This window comes from Apteryx mantelli, chromosome 17 (genome assembly GCF_036417845.1).
Source record: "Apteryx mantelli isolate bAptMan1 chromosome 17, bAptMan1.hap1, whole genome shotgun sequence".
NCBI classification, from domain to species: Eukaryota; Metazoa; Chordata; class Aves; order Apterygiformes; family Apterygidae; genus Apteryx; species Apteryx mantelli.
In genome coordinates, this window is record NC_089994.1 from 14,346,986 (window position 1) to 14,371,240 (window position 24,255).

At 41.6% G+C, this 24,255-nt stretch overlaps 1 protein-coding gene across 1 annotated transcript in view; it reads right to left on the reverse strand.

Annotated features, from left to right (window-relative positions):
- Positions 1-24,255, reverse strand: part of TMEM132C (transmembrane protein 132C) — a 216,055-nt gene that overhangs the window by 131,687 nt on the left and 60,113 nt on the right. Inside the window, exon 2 of the mRNA XM_067307074.1 lies at positions 22,809-23,697. Within this exon, the coding sequence (XP_067163175.1) occupies positions 22,809-23,697 (889 nt within the window). The remainder of the gene's footprint in view (positions 1-22,808; positions 23,698-24,255) is intronic.

Here is a 24,255-nt window from a genome sequence, read left to right on the forward strand (position 1 = left end):
TTTAAAAGTAAAGTATCGAAGTAATCAAAATGAGAAATTAAAATTTTAACTGGCATTTCCACTATGGTTTATTTTATCTGTATATACCAGGCCAAATTCTGTTCTCTTTTATGGTGATTTAATACTGGGATTATTTAACAGCAGATCTAAAAATCAGTTTGGCCCCAAGACTTCAAAAGAAATTAATATAATGAGAAATTCAAAGCTACTGGTGTTAAGTGCTTACACAGTGACAGACACTCCAAGAACAAGCTAGAGACAAGATAGACGGACAGAGATGCTAACAAAGCTCAATGTTACTGTGTCTTTCTACTTGGATTTCTTTGCTTGAAGCTGCAGTCTTTCACCTGAATGCAGAACACACACCAAGTTTATTTTAAGGTGAAATAACAGCTTCTGCTGACATCTCCTGCCACTATGTGGAAGTGTGATGGATGGCAGTAAGAAGACATATGAGGCGTCACAGGATTTTGCCAGCATCAGCCACACCAGCCATATGTCCCTCATCTGCATAGCCAAACTTGGCAGAACTCTTTTACTATGGCTCATTTTGTGGTCTCTGAAGATCCCATAAATATTTTCCTACACAGAGAAGCTTTACCACATTAATTATAATAGGATTGCTTTACTAGGCAAATGGGAACACTGCCAGTATTTAATAATTAGGCATCTTGATGCTTAATATTCAAGAACAACTCAAATACAAGATGCATCTGGAATGCCTACTGGATCTTTCAGTTGCACCATCAAATTGGATCTCCAACGATTTTTTTTCTGCTTTCAAACTTGAAAGTGAATTCAGTGCTTTTGGAAAAGAAGGATAAGTAGAAATGCTGTGAGCCAGGAACATTGTTGGCAAGGTCTGTGAAAACTCTTTCACCCACTTCTGTAAGAAGATACTACTTTTATCCCAGGTCATTCTTGAAGAGACCATCCTTCAGGTTTACTGGGTAACACAGTCAAAACAAGATTGGGCTGAGGACTTTATATTACTATGGGAAATCATATTTCCTAAACAAAGTCTAGATATGTCTGGAGAGAAGTCTCACTGGAAAAGGCTCCTTACAGTACTCCATTGCCATTTACTGCTGTTCCTAGAGGTAGCGCAGAACCTCTTTGTATCTTTATGTTGGAGTGAATTTTCTTAAATTTGTTTATAGCTGAGAGGCTGAAAACAAGTATTGACTCCTGACAAAATGAAATTGCTTTCATTAACTAATGATATAGAGAAGTGTATATCTGAACTAAAATGAATGAGGATAAGACTCAAGCTCCAAGGAACCCTAAAAGTAAAATCACTCTTGAAAGGAAAGCTGATTTCTCAGATTCAGACAAACCTGATAGTTCTGCCATTTTGGATCCTGAAAGCTCAGGAGATTTCATGATCTGTGAATCCCAAGACCAGAATTCCCTGAGCTCAGTTCCAAGACCAAACTCTATTTTACATGAGATCCACATAAAAACATTGCCTCCACAGCAGACCACTGAATCTTTGCACCAGCTGTGAGGAAATATTTAAAGAATATATATGCATCCCTCTCAGCAGAGAAGCCCAGCAGTAGGGATTTTGATTCCAGTGTGTGTTAAACGCAATCTGCGCATGCTTACTCCCTTATCAGTTCCCCAAAATCATGGGTATACCCCTGTAAAAATAACGAAGACAAATGAGGTTTTGGGACATACAGTTCACAGAGGGCCCCACTGTGGGTGCATACCTTGCTTAGCTTGATTAGGAATCATTTGACACCGGCTTACAACAAAGCACTGTCAAAAGTCAAAAGAGCAAGATTCAGTCACTTCATTACTAAAGGTGGGTAAGCAATGTCCTCACAAGACAGACGGCTGTCTTGAGACGCATCACTGGCACCACATACTAATAAGTGCTTGCAACCATCCATCTTCACAGACAGATACGTCTGTCTGCAGATCACTAAGCAAATAGACGAATAGCCAGACTCTGTTCTTTCTCTCCCTCTCTTTTTTTGGGCCAGAGAGAGGAAACTATGCCAGAACAACTTTGGCAATTTTCCCTCTGTTTGTCACTACTATCTTGTTTCAGCCATTAAAGTATTGTAACATACATATAAAGGCAAGCACACCACCTGCATGGAGGGGAAGGCAAGTGCTTTGACCCATAAGTCCCACTCTTTGCACAAGCCATAAGATCCCAGATCTAGTCCCAGGCCCTACACAGCCTGTTGACAGGGGACCCAAAAGTGGAGTCTAAGAACAGGCGTAGTGTTCATCAGCCTGTCGTATGCTTACAGGAAGAGTCTGCTTCTGTAGCTTCTAAATAAATTTATATGCACATACTTGTATACAAATACTTATTTATATATTTCAGTAAGCACCAGACTAAGAAACACCCAGTAGAGCAGGAGACTGCAAGCTACTTGCAGACTGCAAGTCTGCTGCAGGTTAAAGGCTATTATTGTAGCCATGTGCACGCCCATCATTTTGCACCAAGGCTTTGCAAGGTTTATATTAATTCTTTTGACTACGATCCCTTGACGACACTCACAATCTGCAATTTAAATGCACTTAATTTTAATAAGTCTCAGTAGATTGTTTGCTCTTCCAACTATTATATGCTTATGAAGAGGGGAATATAAGCCTGGCCAGCTTTCAGCCATTCTTCTATTGATCCTGACCCTCTTGTCCTGAAGGTGGTGTGGCTCCCACTAACATCAGTGAGAGCTTTTTGCCCCAGAGAGGACTGTGCCATCTGTTTATGTAAAAATAAACAAAGTGAACTGTATCAAAGAGAGTGGTGGGCGTTCAGCTTCGCTATTTGGAAAAAATGAACCTTATTCCAGCCCAGGGAAGGCACTAGAGGCCAGAGTGGTTTCGCAAAAAGGACCTGATTTGACTTTATCCTGCCCCACCTCAGAATTTCAACTTTGCTAATGGCCATCTGTGAAAAGCACAGCCAGAGAGAATTCCTCTGTTACTACTACCCAAATGTTTTTTGTAACAGCCAACCAATTTTAATAATGGTTTTCAATAACTACAAACCTCAGATGGTTTCCAGCTCCCTGAACTCTATAGAAAGCGTTTACAGTGTAGTCTATCACCAGGGTCCCATGTCCTGCAGACCTTTGCAACATGGCATAACCACTGAAGAAAATTTTTTTTATCACCTTGTCCTACTTTTACTTTCTATAAAAGCAATAATAAAAACATCTTTTTTATTAATAATCCAATTTTAAGCTTAAAATACAGCCAATAGGGGAGAATAAAAAATTAACTACTAAAGGCAGGAGTTGAAAGTCACAGCGCTGAAACTAATAAATGCCATATCTATGCAAGTATGTGTATATAAGTGTTTCAAGTTTCGTATAAGATCCCCTTTGCCAAAAATGTGGCTGCTTTATTTGCTAGTCTCCATGGGTAATGTTATAAAGAGTCAAAAGCAAACAAATTTTCCTTTCAAATAAACTTGACCCATATATTTTAGACATATGTTTCCCTTTGAATCCTAGTCCCTCTTTGATGGTGCGCTACATATTTTTCTCCCTCTGTCACAACAGGCCTTCCCGGTTTCTTAAGCTAGGAATCCAAAGTCCTCTCTGCTCCTTCCACACTTTCTTCAGGCAGGTTGCTCCAAACCCTTTCCATTGTTTGCATGCAAACTTCAGCTCTTGCACTTCTGTCATGACAATTTCAGCAAATCTTAATGGTACATAACACCCTATAATAGAGTGAAACAGGATTCGCTTCTGAGTTACCTATGACACCTGGCACTTTGGTGTTCACTCTTCCTGCATGGTAGTTGATGCATTTTTTCTTTTGTTCCAAGCTCTTCCTGTGTGGGAATTAGCTCTCACTATCCTCCTTTAGCTAGGATGAAGATTTTTTTTTAAGGTGTCTGAAAGAATTCTTGCCTCACTTAAGCTTATACAAGACTTCTAGGTTAACAACGTTCTTATTTTAGAAATATCCCTGCCTTAACATATTGGGTAACCAGGTGCAAAGGCATCATGCACTGAAGCATCCAGAGGACACAGGACCTTTGAATCCAGAAGTAGGAAATTACAACAGTGAGTAAAGGACTTTAACTCTTTGCTTGCAGGCAACAGCTAATTTACACTTCTCTATAAGGCCCACCCACCATACAGACGGAAAGACTCACCCCATCAATGTACTCTAGGTCCATGATCATTTATGCCATGTTTTTTCTGCTAATATATTTACTGGCCTCCACCAATATGCATTTAACAAGCAAGCTGCAGTCGCGCTTTCACCAACGTACTTCTCCAGCAAAGCCGTTTCACTTCTGTTCAGCCTCACGCTGTACTTCTGCCCTCACTAGTACTCTTGCATGAACAACTCTTTAAAGAGTAGTGAGTCTGCTGCTTCAGAAGTTATTTCTCTTTCTGGACATCTCTTGTTTAATTATCTGTTTTTAACAGTATGACTAATTACCGAAAGATGAGACTGGGAGAATCAGGAGTCGGAGTGCGATGTTACAGGCTACTAGTCTTTAGCACAAGTACTCAATTTTTGACTTGATCGTGTCCTCGCTGAAGTCAATGGAAGCTTTGACACTGACACAAGTTGTCACGGGATCAGATTTTGGATCAAATTAAATCCATGCCATTAACTGCAACTTTTACATAGCATTTACATGCTTGAGTAAGTGAATTTTATGGTACTACCACACCAACCCAAAAAATCCTGCGGCCAAAATGGGTCAGATCATGAGGCCGTTAGCTTGAACAAATTCCTATTAATATCTACAGTCTGAACATACCACTGATTACAACAGGACTAACACAGAGCACTCTGTGAACGTGATTTTTACTAAGAACCAAGTTGATTATGCTTAATAAAAAGCAGAATTTTTCTCTTGTCTCCAACACTTTATCTATATATACGTTTTGTCAATGTGGAAAGCTTACACCTGGGAATTTCATGGTTTCTAAAGTGAACATATCATGTGAAAAATATTTCTGGATGAAGCTCTTTCTGTTATAACAGGCATTTCAATGAGCCTCAGAAAAATGGATGTTCCAGTGAGGGGAACCAGTATATTCTGGAATTCAAACCCATCATGAAAACACAACATTGTTTTTACTAATTAAAAAAAGTTGTAATAGGGCAAAAAAGGTCCTAGTCGGGATCAAAGTGCCTGCTTCTGCACAAATGCATCCCCAGACATTTTCCTGGTTCTCCTAGATAAAGTGCTTGGAAAGAAAAGATACTAGTTATATCCTGCATTGCAGGATGAAACAGGTAACTCTCAAGAGAGCTTCACCTTGCAAAATAAATGAACATGGATATTTAAAATCAGTTACACATGTCATCTAAAAGCTAAGCTTTTTTTTTTTGTAAATGAACTCTGGCCCTGGGGAAAGCAAAGACTAGCATTTGTTAACCCAGCTAAATCCGTCCTCTGCTTGCACGCTTACTTGAGCTCAACACCTGTTTAAGTATTACATAGGATACTATTTGAGAATACAAAAATATCTTAACATTAGGCTTACTGGACAGTCATGCACTATTTCTTTGGCCCTAAAATTTTTTATGCAGTAAGAAAAGAAAAACAGGGGAAAAAAAAAAGAAAAAAAAAAAAGAAAGTCTCAGTGATAAATGCTCCTGTTCATGGGGCTTTCACTAGCTGAGTTCAGAATGACAAATGAAAGACTTCAAATTCATTTTTTGTTTTAAATAAAAATCTTGTTTAACAGTGTCATGAATATTCATGTTTTTGGCCTAGCTCCAGATTAAGCAAGAGCAGCCAAATCAAACAAGAAAACAACAGTCCACTTGGCTCTATGAAAGGAGGATGCATTGAATTTTCTATGCTAAAGTATGCACTTAAAAAAAAAAAAAAAAAGCTACAAAACAAATATTGCTGTGACTGTGCTCAAAGGGAAATAAATTCCCCCTACACCAAAGGCAACCTCTTAGTATGATAAAATAATAATATTGGGCAGTACTCACTAACTGATCCAAATCTCACTGTAGTCAGTAATGGGTCACATATTTACACACCAGAGCGCAAAGGCTGAGGAGAGGCTGGATCTCAGCTGCTGCTCGTGGGGGCAGCAGTGGCGGAGACGCACGACCCAAAGCAGCTTCTGGAGCCCGGTGGCTAAGCCAGGGGCAGTGCAGCGGAGCGGTCTGAAAGGCGCTGAGCGCAAACCTCCAGCTCTGCACCCCACGCAGAGGGGACACGCTTATAAATGTGCTTTCTATGGAGGCATTCTAGCAGCTGTCTGCAGTGGCCTCAAGCAGCCCTTGTATTTAGGTGGATCAAGGACTGGATTTGCAACTAACACCAGTGCAGCGATAAGAGAGAAAGAACAACTCCTAGCATACAGCTTTTCCCTACCCCTTTGGGTACTTGCAGATCTCTTGTCAGCTGGTTCAGTGTTACAGTCCCAGTGTTGGATGTATGAGACATGGAAATACCAAATGAGTGACAAATGACTGCAGCCTGATCTAGTGGCACTGGGGATGGCATCCAGGGGTATCCTACTCCATCGCCCACTGCTTGAACCCTTATGCACTACCACTTGCACCAAGGGAGTATACTTACATGTATGTGATAAGCATGTAATACGCACTTGCTTCCATACAGTAAATGATGAGAAAGACACTTGTCTATAAAGCTATTATTTTAGAAAAGTCAGAATAATTCTCACCATTATTATTATGAAGCCTAACCATTTGGAAATTTAATATACAAACACCAGAACACTGATAATATTCTGTCCCCTCTCATCACATGTTGCAAAGATATTATTACTGCAGCATAACAGAGCCCAAGATGCATCAGATCAAATGCAAGTTTCGCATTGTGTTTAATCAGACAAGGGAAATTACAGCTCCATTCTCCATATTTCTCTCTCCAGTGAGAATGTAAGGAGTGGAAGGTGCTGATAAAGCAAAAAGATGAATAGGCTCCTTAAAGGAAAAGAAAAGGAAAAGAAAGGAAGAAAGGAAAACAGACAGGAATACATGAAAAATAAATCTCAAGTCCCAACCCAACCAATACTTACTCACTTCTATAAATTTACTCATATCAGAATATAAAGCTTAACTGAAATGATCCCATCAAGATCTGCACAAGAAACAGTACAAATTAAATATAAGAATTAAGGTTCAACTTAAAACAAGCTGGAAAGCATCTCCTTGTCCCTCTACAGCAAACAAACCACCAAACAACCCCCCCCCCCCCACATTATACAGCTGCTGTTTCCCAATCTCTACTCAACACACCCATTTGAGTGCTACACTTCTACAATAACATCATACTTGTGCCTGTAAGAAAATCTGTTCTAAGCCTATTTCAGAGCAGGGTAAGGGTTCCGGCAAACATTGCTCGGGAGCTTGTGATAACTATCGCAAGCACATGCAGCTAGTGGTCAGTGAAGCCGTTTTCTAGGTTTGTGACCCATCAAAAGGCAGCGGTGCAGGCTCTTTGCTGGTGTAGCAGCAGAGACAGCTTTCTACATGCATATACTACAGACCAGATGGAGAAAGAGGATGAGCTGTCTCTTGCCCAATCAGTAACTAATGGAGTGTCCTGGATAGACTGTGACAAGCAGGAAATTGCAGATACTGTAGCAGAAAGAATCTGCAACATGTCCAAGAACAGAAAGTTTTATGGCGATGCAGACGTGTGGCCAGAGCTCGATTCAGTCCAGGTCTTTAATGACGTATTCACTCACTTGAGCTGGGCATCTCTATTCTACGTTACATGACCATCTCTGTTTTGGATCTCCTGTTTCTGAAACGTTTTTCAAAACAGCATGAAAACTTAGCACTCCAAGTTTCCCTCAGAGAAGCATGATTATGCAAGGCTCTTACTCATATGAGTAGTCTGGACCCTCAGAACCTGCCCCAAAGCTCTGGTAGGACTGTTCACACGAGTCTGCCCTGACAACGTAAGGATTTCCAGACTCATACATTGCCCAGTTGCTTTTAATCACAGGTGATAATTGAGCTGTTTAGATCAGAAAACAACTCAAATTTGTGTATTTAGCACAATCGGCTTTAGCTATCAGAGATCAGGAAACCTCACTTGGAATCTTACAAGAAACACTTTTCTACGGGTGTTTTAAACCCTAGGCAACATACTTGGAAAGACACAACAAGCATAAATAGCCGGATTTTAGAATTTGCTACCAACATCAACCCCAGTTCCAATTTTCTCCAAACTCCCTATCTGGAATGAATTCCCACAAGACGATCTTTTCTGCTCTGAATGATGAAGCTCTAAAATGGAGCAGACAAAAGACAAGAGGTTTACCATTTTTCCCCCCCCAAATCTTAAGAATATGCCCAGACTGCGTTAAACTCAATTTGTGTTCCTTATCTTTTCTCTGTTCCAGAAAAAACAAAACCAACAGATATCCACAGAATAAAAGCTTTTTATATATATATTTTTATATATATATATATTTTTTTCTCCAAAGCAGTAACTGTGATTTTGAATATGACACGTTCATTTTCTTATACTTGTAAAGACTTGCTTACTACAACCCTCTTGCATTTTTCCCCCTCTTCTTTCATGGTTCTGACTCTGAATCGATAGTGTTTGGTGACAAGACAAACTCTGGAACCAATGTAACTAACTGAGAGGGGGTCCCTTAAGCACCATTTAAACGATTACCAAAATAAACATCCCTAACCATTGAGATATTTTAGTAGAGAAGGACGCATGGATGCTCACTTGCTCATGCCATGAATCTGTTAAGTTTCCTCTTTGAATAGCTAGAATTTAAATAAAAACACATAATAGAAATGAACGGCAGTGGGACATGCAGAGGTGGATATAATTATGCAACACAACAGGACAATCATTGCCTTTCTGAACAATCAGAGCTTCCCAGAACAAGAAGTTCTTGACCATTTCCCATTCCCAGGGATCACTCTTATATCCAGCCGAGATCTAGCCATGACTCACTCTCATTTAGCACTATGAGAACAAGAGAGTTGTTGTGGCTCTTTCTATTGAGCACTTTTACCTAATATCCCTAGTGTACGTTGTTAAGCAAGGGATCCCAGAAGTGACACCTTCTGGTATTAGCTTTAATAATATGGGAGGAAGGAATACTAGCCCCAAACTAGGATAATCAATAACAATTAAAACCTAGCTTTGTCATTCTCTTGCTTTAAAACAGCTACAAAAGTATTAGCTGATTCGTATCAAGTGAGTAAGCAATTAGATCCCTTTCAGTAATATTCATTAGAGCATATAGCACATTCCCACCTGAAGGATTAAATATTTTTAAAAGCATGATCTTAAGAACTGCACACGTTTACTTTGGCCACAGAGCATGTTAGGTGCAGTTAGGTGCATGAACGTTCTTTCTGCAGAACTGGGCTTACAACTTCAGTCTTGCAAGCACTTATATTCAGGCATAGCATTTTTAATGCAATCGTTCCCAGTACAATGGTCTATGAGACTAAATTGGGCTTGATTTTTAGAGCAAGGTGGTGCAGACTGTTTCCCTCATGGGAAAACCCTGTAACACTTAATAGATATAAACCTAAGAGATCTATAAAGATGTTTAATGAGGTTCCATCTGAATTACTCTAAAAGCATACAGAATATAATACTGAACATGCAAGCCCCTTCTTGTCGATAAAAACTAGGTTCTTTAAAAGAGAATTGCTACATTTGTCAGATAATGGTGATGGGGGGCAGGGAGAGCCTTACTAACCTTGCAGGAAGGATTTTTCCAACAGGCTTTTTTCCTCCCAGAAGAACCAGCCCTAGCAGCTCTCCCTGCATGCAGGTGGCACGTGGGCCACTCCGTGTTAGGACTCAAAGCAAATCGCTCCCCTTGCTGTGAAGAAGGAATGGTAACACTTAGCTCTGCATTTGCATCAGTCCACCCAGCTTCTGAGGAACTGGAATTTGTAGCTGAAGGGAAACGGGTAGCAGAGCCTGCCTCCTCCTCATGGAAGGCACTGCGGCTGCCAGGTCTTCAGGTCCCTTGTCACGGGATGTTTGGTTTTTAAGGCAATGAAATAGAAATACTGACACAGGAGAAGAACTGCTACTCCCATCGTTAACATTCAGAATGAGGATAGGAGGGATTTTGAACAACTGCCAAAAGTTCAGGGGATCAATTTAACTTCAGAATGGAATTGTTTAAGTGCAAAGACAAAGTTAACATGCCTCATCTGCTATTAGATCCCATTTCCTTTAAACACTCACAGAGACCGTTCCCACCCGGAAGTATTTGAAACCTAATTAAACATGGGTAGGAGAGAAAATAGAGTTGAAGTAGGTGACATAAAATTATGCACGAGTCGAAAGGCAAAACTAGTCTAATACCAGGTCACTAGACCTTCAGTTTATTGCTCTCTATCCACTACAGTCAAAACACATTTGCACAGCTATGGCACCCATTAGGATCACTGTGGGGACCTGTGAATGATGAATAAAAAGAACATATTACAGTGGGTTTTATGTCAATGTTTACTTCAAGCACAAAATATAAACAGTTGTTACCATAGCAATGGACAAAGTACCCATCACCCGAGACTCTATGAAAATTAAAGAAAGCAAACCATACATGACAGTCATAACTTCAGTAACATGGAGAGATGAGGCATATCTAATTTCTGAACAACTCTCCAGGATTTCTTTGAAGTTCTTTTGGAAAACTAATACTAAAATTAACCTGCTGTTACTGTCTATAGCCAGCAGATAAAATCTTTGCTTAACCATGTCACTATTTCTGCCCAGGGTTAATTACAGGAGTGTTGTGTAATCAGTTTCAGACCGATAACAAGAGAAACATTCTTAAGCAGTACCCTGCAGTCTTCGAAAATAGAGATTACACATCCACTTCATGATTTCTGCCCAGGCTAGACTGCTGTTTGCAAGACCCTTACCAGGGCTCTGTACAGCTTGACTGAAGATGCTAACACTTCACAGAAGTCACTGGGGGATTGCTTCGAAGCTCAACAACACCTAGCTTGGACCCTAATGGACACAAGCCACGAGGTTTCTGCGACCTCCCTCCAGAGAGTCTGCTATGAAGTTGAGCTCGTTTGGTCTGGAAACACCACATTCACATGTCATCACGAGCACAGCAGTATCTGTCACGAAATCTAAGTCCAGTGTCAAGGATCCAGGTCACACACTTGAGTGTTGCTGGTGTTACCTGCAAGGCTGCGTGACCCTCCTGACACTGCAGCTGTCTTGCAGCGCTGCCTGCCTTCTCTTCTCGCACGGGTCCTGAGCCTCTCTGCTCAGTCCAGCTCCGTCCTTTTCACAATGTACTGAGCAATCAAATGAACTAAGACTCCAACACCATCCTTTTTTCCACCTACCATCTAAGAAAACAGTATTATAAAATATGCAAGTGTGCATTGTCCACTATTGTCATCAACAACAGACAACCAACATTGACTAAGTACCTACAAAGAAAAGTGTTTGGCTGTTCCCTTCTACTGCAGAACCAGAATGAGGCTGCTAGAGAAAAGCAGAAGCTGGTGCTAACGTGGCTTCTCGTGAATGTCGCAGAACCTGCAGGGATAAAAAGCAGCCTGAAGCTTGTGAATATTCTCATTAGCTTCGACAGGACTAAATTTAGGTATGTTCCTAAGTGACGGGCTCCCACTGTGGGTTGGTGTTTCCTTTCTATAGGAAGAGCTTTCTATGCAATCAGGCCTTTTTCTAAGCTAGACATAACCTCAAGCAGAAAAATATTTTTGTTGCTAGTGGTGGTATTTCTACAACCTGCTGAGGCCAAGATACACCAAGTGACTCAGTGACTGCAATAATTAACATCACAGCACCTATTTTTTAAAAGCTATTGCAAAGCTCAGAATCCTGAGTGAGAAGCCATGCAATGCATATGAAAATTTAGTTTCCTCAAAACGGAAGCCACAAATTCCCAATATACCACAAAAGGAACCCCCCAGGCTGGTCAGCAAAAACACTGAAGGTGGATTTGTGTCTTAATGCCCTTCTTTAGGGCTCAGACATCTTCCCCAGGACTCATGGGGCAAAGTCATAGCAGCACTTAGTACAACTTTAAGGTCTAGGACATTGGGCACTCTTATCTGTGAACCGGAGTTGTGATTCATGATGCACAAACTGCGTGTCCTGTTTAACAACTCATCAAAGGGGGGTTGAGGAACCGAGCTCCAGACTTTGGTGTTTAAGTACCTCTTTAAATACATATTCCCTCTAATGAGTCTGTCTCTTTTGTATAAAAGACTCAGTCTCATAGCACTTTGGAAACCAAGGCTTACATCTTAGAACCAGAGCTCCCAAGGAAAAGCAAATCTTTTAAAGCAGTCTGGGAGCTGATAATGCAGAGGGCTACGGCATGAAATGCTCTCTCACCCGCTCCCCCCTTTTCTTTTCCTTCAAGATGTGTCTTATTCCTCAAGTATTTTCTCTAGTCTTGCTGATCTAAGCAGCGATTTGAAAACCTAAAAAGGCGTTTGTTGGTTTGTTGGATGATTAGACTGCTAGTGCAAATTAACCCCCTGGCAGCTTCGTTAATAGAGACATTTTATAACACACCAGGAACCAGAGAAGCAAACAAATACAGTGAATTTCTTTTTAAGCCAGTCTGATCTAAACTATAATCAGCCTGTCCATGCACTGAAAGGTCCACAGAAACGCAACTCTCTGTCAGAGGGAAGGTTACACACAACATAACACGCCTCTCTGAAGAGGCGGCACACGCGGAGCAGGACGGGCTTTCAAGGCAGCACAGAGCACCCCAAAAGGGTCCCAAAGGAAACACCACCACAACCAGAGTCAAACGCTCAGTATCGTGCAGAAATGAACTCCTAAGACTAGATCAGTAGTTCCCATTGTCCCCATGCCTTTTGTGGAAGTTTTAACTGTAAAGTGCCATAAGAACTTATAAACAATTTAAGTTCACTGTGCATGTGCTGTCACTAGGGAGGAGGGACAGCCTGCCAGAACAGAAACTGCCATCAATCTGATGCTTTCTGTCAGAAATAATGAGCTCCACAAGTGCCAATAAAACAACAGCGAAGAAACCACCAGATTTTAGAGTTCTACTGGGCCAGGCACCTACTCGTGGACTGTCCTACTGCCGCCCCCAGCAAAAAAAACCCAACCAAACAAAAAAAACAAAACAAAACAAACTTCCCCAAAACCTTGAGCTATGACTTGCTGATGTCCCTGCCAGTAGCATTCTGGCAAGTCACTATTGCTTTTACAGCTTAAACAGATGCACCAAGTTTTAAAGCCTTTGGATACGTTTTTCTCAGGAATAGTCATTTCCATTTGGACCGCCAGGCTTGCACACTTTGCTGCTTAGGGCGGCCTTGGAGCCCGCAGCCCGTCAGGCAGCACACCGAGGGCTCCCAGGGGCAGCCCTAACACATCAGAACACAGCCTGTTCCAGATGGCCAGAAATCATCATCTTTGTTAAACTAAAACCCACGCCCAGTAGTACGAGATCTCCCTCCCTACTGTTAGTTGGGGAGGGCTGGGGTTTATACAGTATGATCTCTTAACGAGCTACCATTGTTTCTAATTAGGCAGGTAACCAAGGATTTAATTAACTGGTGTAACTTCAGTCACACAAGTGGCTAATAGACTATATAGAAAGTAAGCAGAGGTGCCTTATCTCATCTTTAAGCAGCCTTGCACAAGCACAGGCTTTTTGGAAAGGTCGGAGAGAGCAGAAGCCAGCAGGAGGCATATCGAACCTCAGAGCCGTGCCTCTGAGCAGAAGGAAAAAGCCAGGGGCGCCAGCGTGCATTTAAACAACACGTGCTGCAGCACTTTTGGAAAAGAAGCCAGAAATGACTTCACTGCTTTGCTGCAACTAGAGGGGATGGGAAGGGAAACTACTTACAGGAGGCGATTTTAACAAGAGGCCTCACTACAACATTTTTAAAACTCAAATACACACCTAAATTTGCCAAAAGTCAACCCAAAACTTCAGCTCCAGCATTTGATGAAGCATCTACAGCAATCCTCTGGCTGACTGCTGATGCAATAGTTTTGTTCTCTGCTATTTACGGTCTTCCCCCTGCAGTGCCCCCCACTAAATTTCTTATACTTTGCCAATGAGCAGACTGGGGAAAAGATTTTAAACTTACATGCCTAAAGTGTAAAAATCCAAATGTGTTTTATTGTGGGGTGATATAGTACTTCAGGTTTGTCTGTGCTCTGCTAAATGGACTTCATGTCTTTGTCAGTGTTCCTGGTTATGTGACAGGCAACACCCACATGTTTGTAGGTGCAGGCTATCAAGTGGATAAGGCCCTGGATTTGGCTCAAAGATCCCACAGATTTAAACAAAGCATGCACTGTATAAATGCCTGCTTTCGCCATATAAAGAACATTCCTACCAGTGTGACACTACTGATTAGTTAAGCCTTACAAGACTTCTGCATGATTTGAATTCCGCTTTACAGATAGCTAATTAAGGTGTTAAGGATGTTACCAAAAGGGAGTCTATAACATTTGATTCTTAACACCAAGTACTCGGAGTCTGATTTCCATGGACTCCAGCACGACTGGAGCTCAGGTTCTCAACATCCTGGGATCCAAGGCTGACCCCGGTTCACTGGCTGCAGAGCTGCGCTCCAGTGATTCAGTCATCGGCAGTCAGTAAATAGCTTTCAAAGCACGGAAGAGAGACTCAGTCTTCTAACAACAAATCCAGAGTTTATTCTCAATGCTAAAGGGCACCTTGCATAGAAGATGTCAATGGAAACATTCAGAAGGTCTCTCAAACACAGCCTTTTTTAAAGGCTTTTAAAGAGGGTCAAGGGAAAGGTGCCCATTTTCTCTTCTCTAAGTAGCTTCAATTTTAAATCAGTTCCTTTCTAAACTTTACCAAACCTTGATGACTGCTACCACAGACTCAAGTGAGCTCTTCACCTCTTCATTTATCCTGGTGAGAAGTGCCTTTTCTCAATCTCTGTTTAAAAGACATCCTCACCAATTTATCATTTTTGAGAATGAGTCACTTGTTTAGAGAACCCAGCTGTCTCTGGATGTGACACACTAGTATCCATAAAAAGTGCCTGCTCTGGGCTAATGAAATTAAACTAACTGGAGTGTGATGCCATTCTCTCAGTATGACATTAACACATTCCCTTCTTTGAAAATACATTTTTGATGCCACAAATGCTTTCTAAAACTATATGGGGAGATACATATCATACATACCATGACGGAGTCTGTCATGTCCTGCAGTAAATGACAGAATTAGCAGGACTTCAACAGACCATGTCCCCATTGCTTGCTGAACCAGAATATAAAAGATGATAGCACAAAATTGCTATTAATTTTTAACCAGACATTTATCTTGCAGAAATCTTAACGAAACACTTGCAAAGTGCTACCACACTTTGTCACTTGCAAAAACAGCAATGCCCAAAGTGTAACAACTCTTGTATGATTTACTGCCACTTTACATCCCCTATGGGGGTCTGAGGCTCACTCTACTGAATGGTACATACAGAGCAAGGCCCAGTCTCTTCTCTGAATTGTGTATAGTACAAACAAGCAATCTGAGAAGGTGGTGAAGACACAACAGGGACAAGATGATATGCCCAAGGTCACACAGTAAATCCTAGACAGAAGTAGGAAGTCAAGAGATCTGGATTCTCTTCCTAATTAGTGCACAACAGTGACCAGACCATCATCTTTCCTTTATTAACCTGCTCCACTATTTAACTGTAGCTGAACTACTACTATTCATTTTATAGAAGGGATATCTGAAAATTCAATAAGGATGAAAGTTTCACAAGGCTGAGCATCAGACAAGTAAGTATATAAATCCTTCATCATGACCCAAGCAGTAATCCATAGTTCTGAATGCTTCTGCAAACCAGCTCCGGCCTAGCATCTGATTTTATGGGTCTATCCAATACCATAAAATCACTGGGAAATTCCCTTTGATGGTCTGAAAGATTAGGGAAGAGTTTCTCCAGTTTCTCTGAACCTTTATTATAGGTTCGTTTCTGAGACCGCTACCTTAAATGACCATCTCAACTGAACAGTGAAATACTTTAATTTTTCAGTTTTGACTTCATAATAATTGACGTTACTGAAAAAGAGACAAAAAGAAAAATGTGACTAGAATACCCTGAAAAACCTTAAGCAACAAGTTTACATTTTGTTTATTCAAGATGGAAACATGAATGCAGAGATTATATCTTAAGTGAGAACAAATGACAGCTTGCTACCCAGATTGCCTGAGATGCACACTTTTCTTTCTACAGTATAAGAATTAGCCAGTGAAAATAGTTTTATCTGCGCCTCAGAATACAGAATGCATGTCTACAGAGAAGGTTTAAGGTAGAGTAAAAGGAAATCTAGCATTCAGAGACTGTCTCTTATTTTTTATATTCATGCAATAGCTAAAGCTGTGGATCTGGATTTCCAAAGATCAGATCTTCTTTTCAACTGAAAATGGAACATGAAATAATGAGACTACAGAGGCAACTTCCAGGGCTTCAGACTCCTTTCTCTTCAGATGTGGAATGAATTGCTTTTGTGCTTAGATGTTTCCTAACAATAGTGAAATCACTTTTAAATATTTAAGTACTGCAAAGCTGCACAGGAAATAAAAAAGGTTTTGTTGTGATTCACATCTGAAGACACACATGTACACCCAGATGAGTGTCCCACAGAATCATTCTGCCCTTCTTCATTTCACTCTGAGCTGTATTAGATTTAATATATGAAGCAGTAGAAAACCCCACACTCTCCAAAGATTTCACAGTTGGAAATCAACATTCCATTTACTGTGGAAAATGGGTACCTGGGACAATTTGTCCCAAATTACATGTCAAACACAAAACAGAGTGAACTCAGCTCTGGTTTTGGTCTCATGCATTCTGGTTAAGCTTCAGCTAGTCATTACAACGTCCTCTTCATTTGCAGACAGTGATGCTAGTACATTTCAGCATTAAAAAATGATAAACAATTAGCATAGGTAAATCTCAGGCTATTAAGGACTATTTCATAATAATGTAAGATTAGGATGTCTGTATCTAAAATTCAACAATAATTGCTTGCAAACATTATTTTTGTTTCTTTAACATACAACAGGAAGAGCAGCTCAGGGCAGGGCTGAGCACAGACCACTCCTCCAAGCAGTTTGCTCCCTAGGGAGGCTCCAATAGGTCTTCCATGCAAAACAGGCAAAGTTAGTGCTGGACATCATCCCTTTCCATGAACGGCTTCTCCAGAATAGCTGTCTTTGAATCCTTGAGATTCACAAGCAAACAGTACACTGATGTTATGATCATTACTTTTCCTAGCTACAGCTATTCTTTAGTGCTACTCTGTGTGTATCTGCCTCTAGGCTTTCAGCTGTTCTTCATACTACCTAATACAGCACTGCTGACAATACTCATCAGGAACTGACATATAAAGCTGCCTCAGCTGATTGGTTTAATAGCTTTTCTCACTGAATTTATCCTTTATCCTTCTTCCAATCTTCAGACTTATTATCACTACTAATTATGCATTGTCTTGGGTTGATTTGTTTGCTGGACAAAGGTAATTCAGTAATACCATTTACAAACTACAACCCTTCAGGAACAATGAAAGTTGTACTGCAAAATCTAATTAATAATCCCAAGTGGACAAAAAGTATCACTGTTTTTAACTCCTTGTCTCTAAGCAGGACAGATGATAACTTCATCCTTTTTCCTTCTACTTATCCTGCTCAATACCTACCATAAAGAGGGTTATCTAGCGGTTCAGCACCTCCTACAGTAAGTTAGAGATTAGCTGCTGCCCAGCAGAGTAACATCAAAACACTTAGCACTCCCACATCTTTTGCTTTGGCCCTGTGCTACATAGCAGCCTGCCAGATCAAATGTGGTATATCACGCCATGAAAAACAGATGGAAGGATCCTTTAATAACGTAGTAGGTGGAAAAGCAGAACTACAGAACAAAGCCAGCTATGCACACAGGCCAACCTTTTCAAAGCTGCCTAATGCGTTTAGCTGACAAACTCCTCAGTACTACAAATAGGAATTGAGTGACCAGCTTCCTAGTTACCTACAAATAGCACAACCACAGCATATACACAGTTACATGTTATTTTTTAAAAGTTAAACTCACAAGAGTAGCCTGTTTTCAGTATGCTTATGATTTTTCCCCCTTTTCTGTAGCATGATGTGTGTGAGGGAAGTTCACAGGAGTATTCAAGAACAGGATCTTGCCCTTAAGGATTTTTCTATCTAATCCTTAAATATACTCAACTGATGACTCAAAAAAATCTGTATTTACAAAAATTGGTGAAATGACAATCAGCCACTGGAGTTCTGCTGAAGCCAGAAGTGTTGATTTACAACAGCTCTGGGAAGATCACAGAAGACATAAGTGACCTACAATTTAAATATTATTAGTTTCTTGTTGTATCTTACTATCTAAAGAGAAGTTATAATGATGCTACATTTCTTCTGTTCATAATTTACCCAACTGCTAGACGTGAAAGGAATTTTCTTGACTGAGCAGTCACCATCTCTCTTTTGGGGGTCCTTAAGTCCCTCCCTATGGTAGGAGGGCAGCACAACTTTTTTTTCATTTCTTAAGTTCTCTTACATACTTTTCCATTCAAGCTACTGCTGATAATATATGGCAAATCCGGAACCCCTTCCATCAGAGGAAATCAGAGTCTTTTAGGAATAGGACCAAAATAGGCTTCATATTCCTGAGAAGAAAGGCATACCATCACATTTTCTACTTTATGTAGAGAAAAACAACCATAAAGACTTACCAAAGATCACATGGCAGGCCTAGGACAGGGCCACGAACAGAATCTATATCCTACAACCTACCAGTATTGTTTGAACCACTTCACAACAGCCCCTGATGCAAGAGAGGGAGAACTCTGTATATTCAGATGGCGTTCCTACTGCGTTAATGCACTCCCATGCATAATTCGCCTTACTTCCTGTCATATTAGTCATTCTCTTTGACTTTACTGGTGTTCTTGGGCTGATAAATTTATGGATACAGTAATGGGATTCTGAATTAAGATACAATTTAAGAACACAGTTTCAATTCCAATGATTTGTGGATATGAGGTCATTTAGACCAGTCTACTTTACTTTTGCAAGAGAAGATTTGTAGCTATTATTCCCCACCCCCAACCCCAAGCAAAGATCACATGCTGTTTGCTTCAGCACTGTATGTTGCAATACTTCAATGAATAATATACACGAAGCAGAAAATAAACAAACCCACTATGCCCGAGGATAATGTGTGCTATGTTTTTCTTTAGGATGATTAAATGTGAATGCATGTCATAGGATGTAGGGGTTGCTCTGCCAGGAACTCATGAATACTAGAGCATACAGCCCTCTATATGACCAGGCAAATGGTCGCAGAAAAGGTTAAAGCAGCCCCTAGGCAGACCCAGCATATGCACTGGCCACTTTCTGGCTGCTCTTTTTGCTTGACTTTTTTTCTGTATAGGCACTTTATAGATTCCTGGGTCAAACTCTACACTCATTTATACCAAGAAGGTTTCACTGAAGACAACAGATTTCACCCGCAGAACAGGAAGCTGAGCTTGACTTTGCCAGCCTTTCCCCAGCTCTCACCCATAAAAACACAAAAGAAATCTCAGCAGGTGACAGAATGGGCCACACAGTTCATGCCTCAGGGGACAGTGCCACAGTAGTTTCAACAGTGGGTATTACAGAATCACAGAATCGCTGAGGTTGGAAGGGACCTCTGGAGATCATCTAGTCCAACCCCCCTGCTCAAGCAGGGTCACCTAGAGCACATTGCACAGGATCGTGTCCAGGCGCATTTTGAATATCTCCAGAGAAGGAGACTCCACCACCTCTCGGGGCAACCTGTTCCAGTGCTCTGTCACCCTCACAGTGAAAAAGTTTTTCCTCATGTTAAGATGGAAGTGTCTGTGTTTCAGTTTGTGCCCGTTGCCTCATGTCCTGTCACTCGGCACCACTGAAAAGAGTCTGGCCCCATCCTCTCGACACCCTCCCTTCAGATACTTGTACACATTGATAAGATCTCCTCTCAGCCTTCTCTTCTCCAAACTAAACAGGCCCAGCTCTCTCAGCCTTTCCTCATAAGAGAGATGCTCCAGTCCCCTCATCATCTTTGTGGCCCTTCGCTGGACTTGCTCCAGTAGTGCCACATCCCTCTTGTCCTGGGGAGCCCAGAACTGGAATACACAGTACTCCAGATGTGGCCTCACCAGGGCTGAGTAGAGGGGGAGAATCACCTCCCTCGACCTGCTGGCAACACTCTTCCTGATGCAGCCCAGGATACCATTGGCCTTCTTGGCCACAAGGGCACATTGCTGCCTCATACTTAACTTGGTGTCCACCAGCACTCCCAGGTCCTTTTCCGCAGAGCTGCTTTCCAGCAGGTCAACCCCCAACCTGTACTGGTGCCTGGGGTTATTCCTCCCCAGGTGCAGGACCCTGCACTTGCCTTTGTTGAACTTCATGAGGTTCCTCTCTGCCCACCTCTCCAGCCTGTCCAAGTCTCTCTGAATGGCAGCACAGCCCTCTGGCGTATCAGCTACTCCTCCCAGTTTTGTATCGTCAGCAAACTTGCTGAGGGTGCACTCTGTCCCTTCATCCAGGTCATTGATGAAGAAGTTGAACAAGACTGGACTCAGTACTGACCCCTGGGGGACACCGCTAGCTACAGGCCTCCAACTAGACTCTGTGCCACTGATCACAACTCTCTGAGCTCTGCCATTCAGCCAGTTCTCAATCCACCTCACTGTCCACTCATCTAACCCACACTTCCTGAGCTTGTCTATGAGGATGCTATGGGAGACAGTTAGCTGTCACTTCCTCCTGCAGTGTCAGGTAGATGGCTAAAACCATCTCCATTCCTCTCACACGGACTTACTCTTCTGCACCTCACCAAACCAAGGCGTCCACCTGATGCCTGAACAAGAACAACTGCACAGATCAGCACCTTTGGTAGAAATAAGAGACTAACATGCTTGCAAGACAAAATTTTCAAAACTGATGGTTGCTTTGGAATATCTCCCCCTGCTTTTCTTCTCTTTGGTGGTGGAGAGAAGGGAGAGAGAGGACTAAGCACACTGAACAGTGCTGATTTCTAGAAAGTGAGTCAGCCTTATGCTATGTCTCAAGGCGATCACTACCTTCCCACCCCAGCTAGAAGCAGGCAAAAGCCATCTTTTGAATCTTGGTCTCTTCAGCTTCTTGTTCTTGTGTCTGACTCAAAGTAATTTTTGCCTGTTTTTGGCAAAAGGGCACATCAGCAAGGGAATATTGCCTAAGCTCTACATTTATGATAACATGGAACAGTCAATAAACCAACAAATGTCAGATTATTCACTTCAAATAAATCAGAATCACCTGTTCTCAAAACCAAAGCTGATCCAGTTTGTCCATAACAGTAGGTCACACAGGCAACTCCTGTTGTCCCACATTACCGTTTCTGCTGCACCTCTCAGCTTGCAAACGATATCCTCACCTAGGCAGTCAGATTCACTTCTGAGCAAAGACATACACCATCAGATTTCAATAAGCTTGTTTATCTCCAACTCACTTTTCAGGAAGATAAAAGCCAGTGACACACAGATCTTCAAAGGGTGATCCCCTCTCCCATCCACCCAAACACCCCAGTCCATTGCCTTCAGATTTTTTCTTTCACCACAGCTACGCTTGTTATGTGGAAAAGTATTCTGTCTCCACTATTTTGTGAAAAAAGAATTTTCAATAGAAGATAAGCAACACAGAAAAGACTCTTCTCTATCGGGGTTTCACTCAGTAAACAGGTGTCTGGCAGATTATCTCACCAACTTAACCAAAGCTGCAAACATCAGAATGATTCCGGGATGACTAAAATCCCCCTTTTTAAAAATAAAAGCCTTTTATCTGCCGAGCGACACTTCCTGTTCTAAAGGCTATTCTCCTCGGTAGTTGTCAACTGTGTATTAATCTAATTCATATGAGCCTTAGAAATAAATACTTTCATGTGCAGAATCTTTTGGGAAACTCAGGTTCCCTGGGGCTTTAAAGAGCAATTGTTGCTTATCACCGTGGAAATTTTCCTTGAATTTAAAGCCTGGTAACCGGAAAAAAAAGATACATCAAATATTTCAGTGATTAACAAGTTTTCCAGCCTTTGTCATCCTCAAAGGATTTTCATCCGATTGGTAGGGAAACTGCTGAAGTAGAAAATGAAAGGAAACTGAGCTGACCGAGCAAGGCAGTCCTTGTTCCCAGGTTCCCTTTTGGCACTCCTTTCCAAAATAACGGCACTTACTTCTAACAGTCCCTTACAATCAACAGCTATATCAAACACATTAGGCCTTATTTTAATGGGTATATGTGTTGTCAAAAAGACAAATGCCACTTAAACACAAGTAGATAGTTAACCCCCCTCCCCCCAAAGGGTTCTCATAACAAAACCACTCTGTGTGGGAGAGGCAAAGCACTGTTGGAGCACTTAGAGGAAAGCAGGTAATTGAAGTTTTGCTATGCTTAAACTCTGTGCCTGTGCAATAAAAAGCTGATTTTAAAAGGTCTGTAAAGCAGAGAACTATTCAGGTGCTTTACTGTCTGTCGTACCATAGAAATGGCCCCACTAAGGCAGCGAATTGTGGTGTTTTGTGTGTTGTTGCAGAATGTCAGCATGTGTTAAATGGCATATATGTTAAAAGCCTCCTCGTGATGGAGGCTTTCAGCCCTTTTCACCGTGTTCAAGAGCGGGGAAAAAATGGATTTCAATGCCTAGGATCATCCTTTAGCGTGGAAAAACTCCAAGCTGGTTGAGATCCATCCCCTGCCCCCAACATGTGTGTGCTACCACATTAGGAACAGGCAAAAAACAACCTACCATACCTGAGTATGAACTGATCCACCGTAGAGTTGTTAGCGATTGTCACATAAACATTCACAACCTCTCCTTGTTTGACAGGCTTTGAGGGCAACCAGATGACAATATTACTATCCAGCCGCAGCTCCATAAGCTGAGAAGTCTCCTGGCCTCGATAGAGGCTGACGGATCCAATCCTCTGTAAATGGGACATGGTTTCATCTGCGTCATCTTTTCCTGGCCGGATAGCATTGCCCTTCCTTAAATCCTCAGCAGTACACTCCCCCTTCTCATCTCCCGGCTGGATAGTGTAGTAAAGCTCCACAGGGCTCCCTTCAAACTGATCTGGTGCCTTTTTACGGCCTGCAACAACCGTGGGGGGGTTAAACCAGCTTGGCAGGAGTTCCAGCTCTGCCACACACAACCCCAGGTCCCCTTTCAGCCTGCAGCTGCCTCTGACTTCCCGCGTCTCTCGAAAGGCAAATACCCGCAGGCAGGGCAGCCGCTCGGTGGTGCTATAGTCATCCCAGTCCCTGCCCACAATGTAGAACAGGATCTGGACTTTGGGCTTGCTTGGGTAAATCTTGTCACTCATTATGTAGGCCTTAAGTTTCCAGTTATAAGTAAACTTGTTGGTAGGTCCAAAAAAGTTGGAAGTTAACATTAGATCCTGGGGCACAACTTGTTCAACGGAAAAAGGTCCATAGCTGGCATTTAATATAGGTGGCCTCTTGGCTTTATATGGGAAGAACGATTCCACCCTAGACTGCAAACTGGAATTTCGCATGAAGTCCTGGTTGGCTTCTTTGAGAAAGAAAGATGTCTCAGCACTGAAGATCCGATAGCTCACAGGTAGGTATGTTGGTAATGAAGAAAATCTCTGAATATTGTCCACGACCCCTCGACTCTCTGTCACTAATAAAAGAAAAGGTTATGTGGGTTAGATCAGAACTGCTTACAGGTTCAAAAGAACATTTACTGTAACTTTAACGATGCTACCTGATGAGTTAGGGACCAGTACAATTTAATGCAAAAATATTTACAGTGTAGTTAAATGCTCAACTGCAGCTAATATTCTTCTATGTTACACACTAGAAAGAAAAATTGATGCAGACATTGGTGCTACCTTGCATTTATCTGTGAGAGCATCTGTCATAAATATGCACATATAGACACAGAGCTGGTACACAGAAAAGGTTGTTTGTAGCATGATCAGCTACTCACAATTTAGAGTTGCATATCCACTAAGTTATGCTCACTGTGGTCATGCAAGTGGCTATCATTTCCTACAACACACAGAGAGAAAAACTGAAGCAGAGCACTTCAGTCTTTTTTGCCCAATGCTACAGCTAATGTCCACGCCAGACTCAAAGCCCTATACTTCACACACTCTTCAACTGACCATAACAATCTTTCCCCATGTAAGTCTGGGATGACCTTCTTTTTTTTATTTGTTTGTTTTTGTTTCCCTGG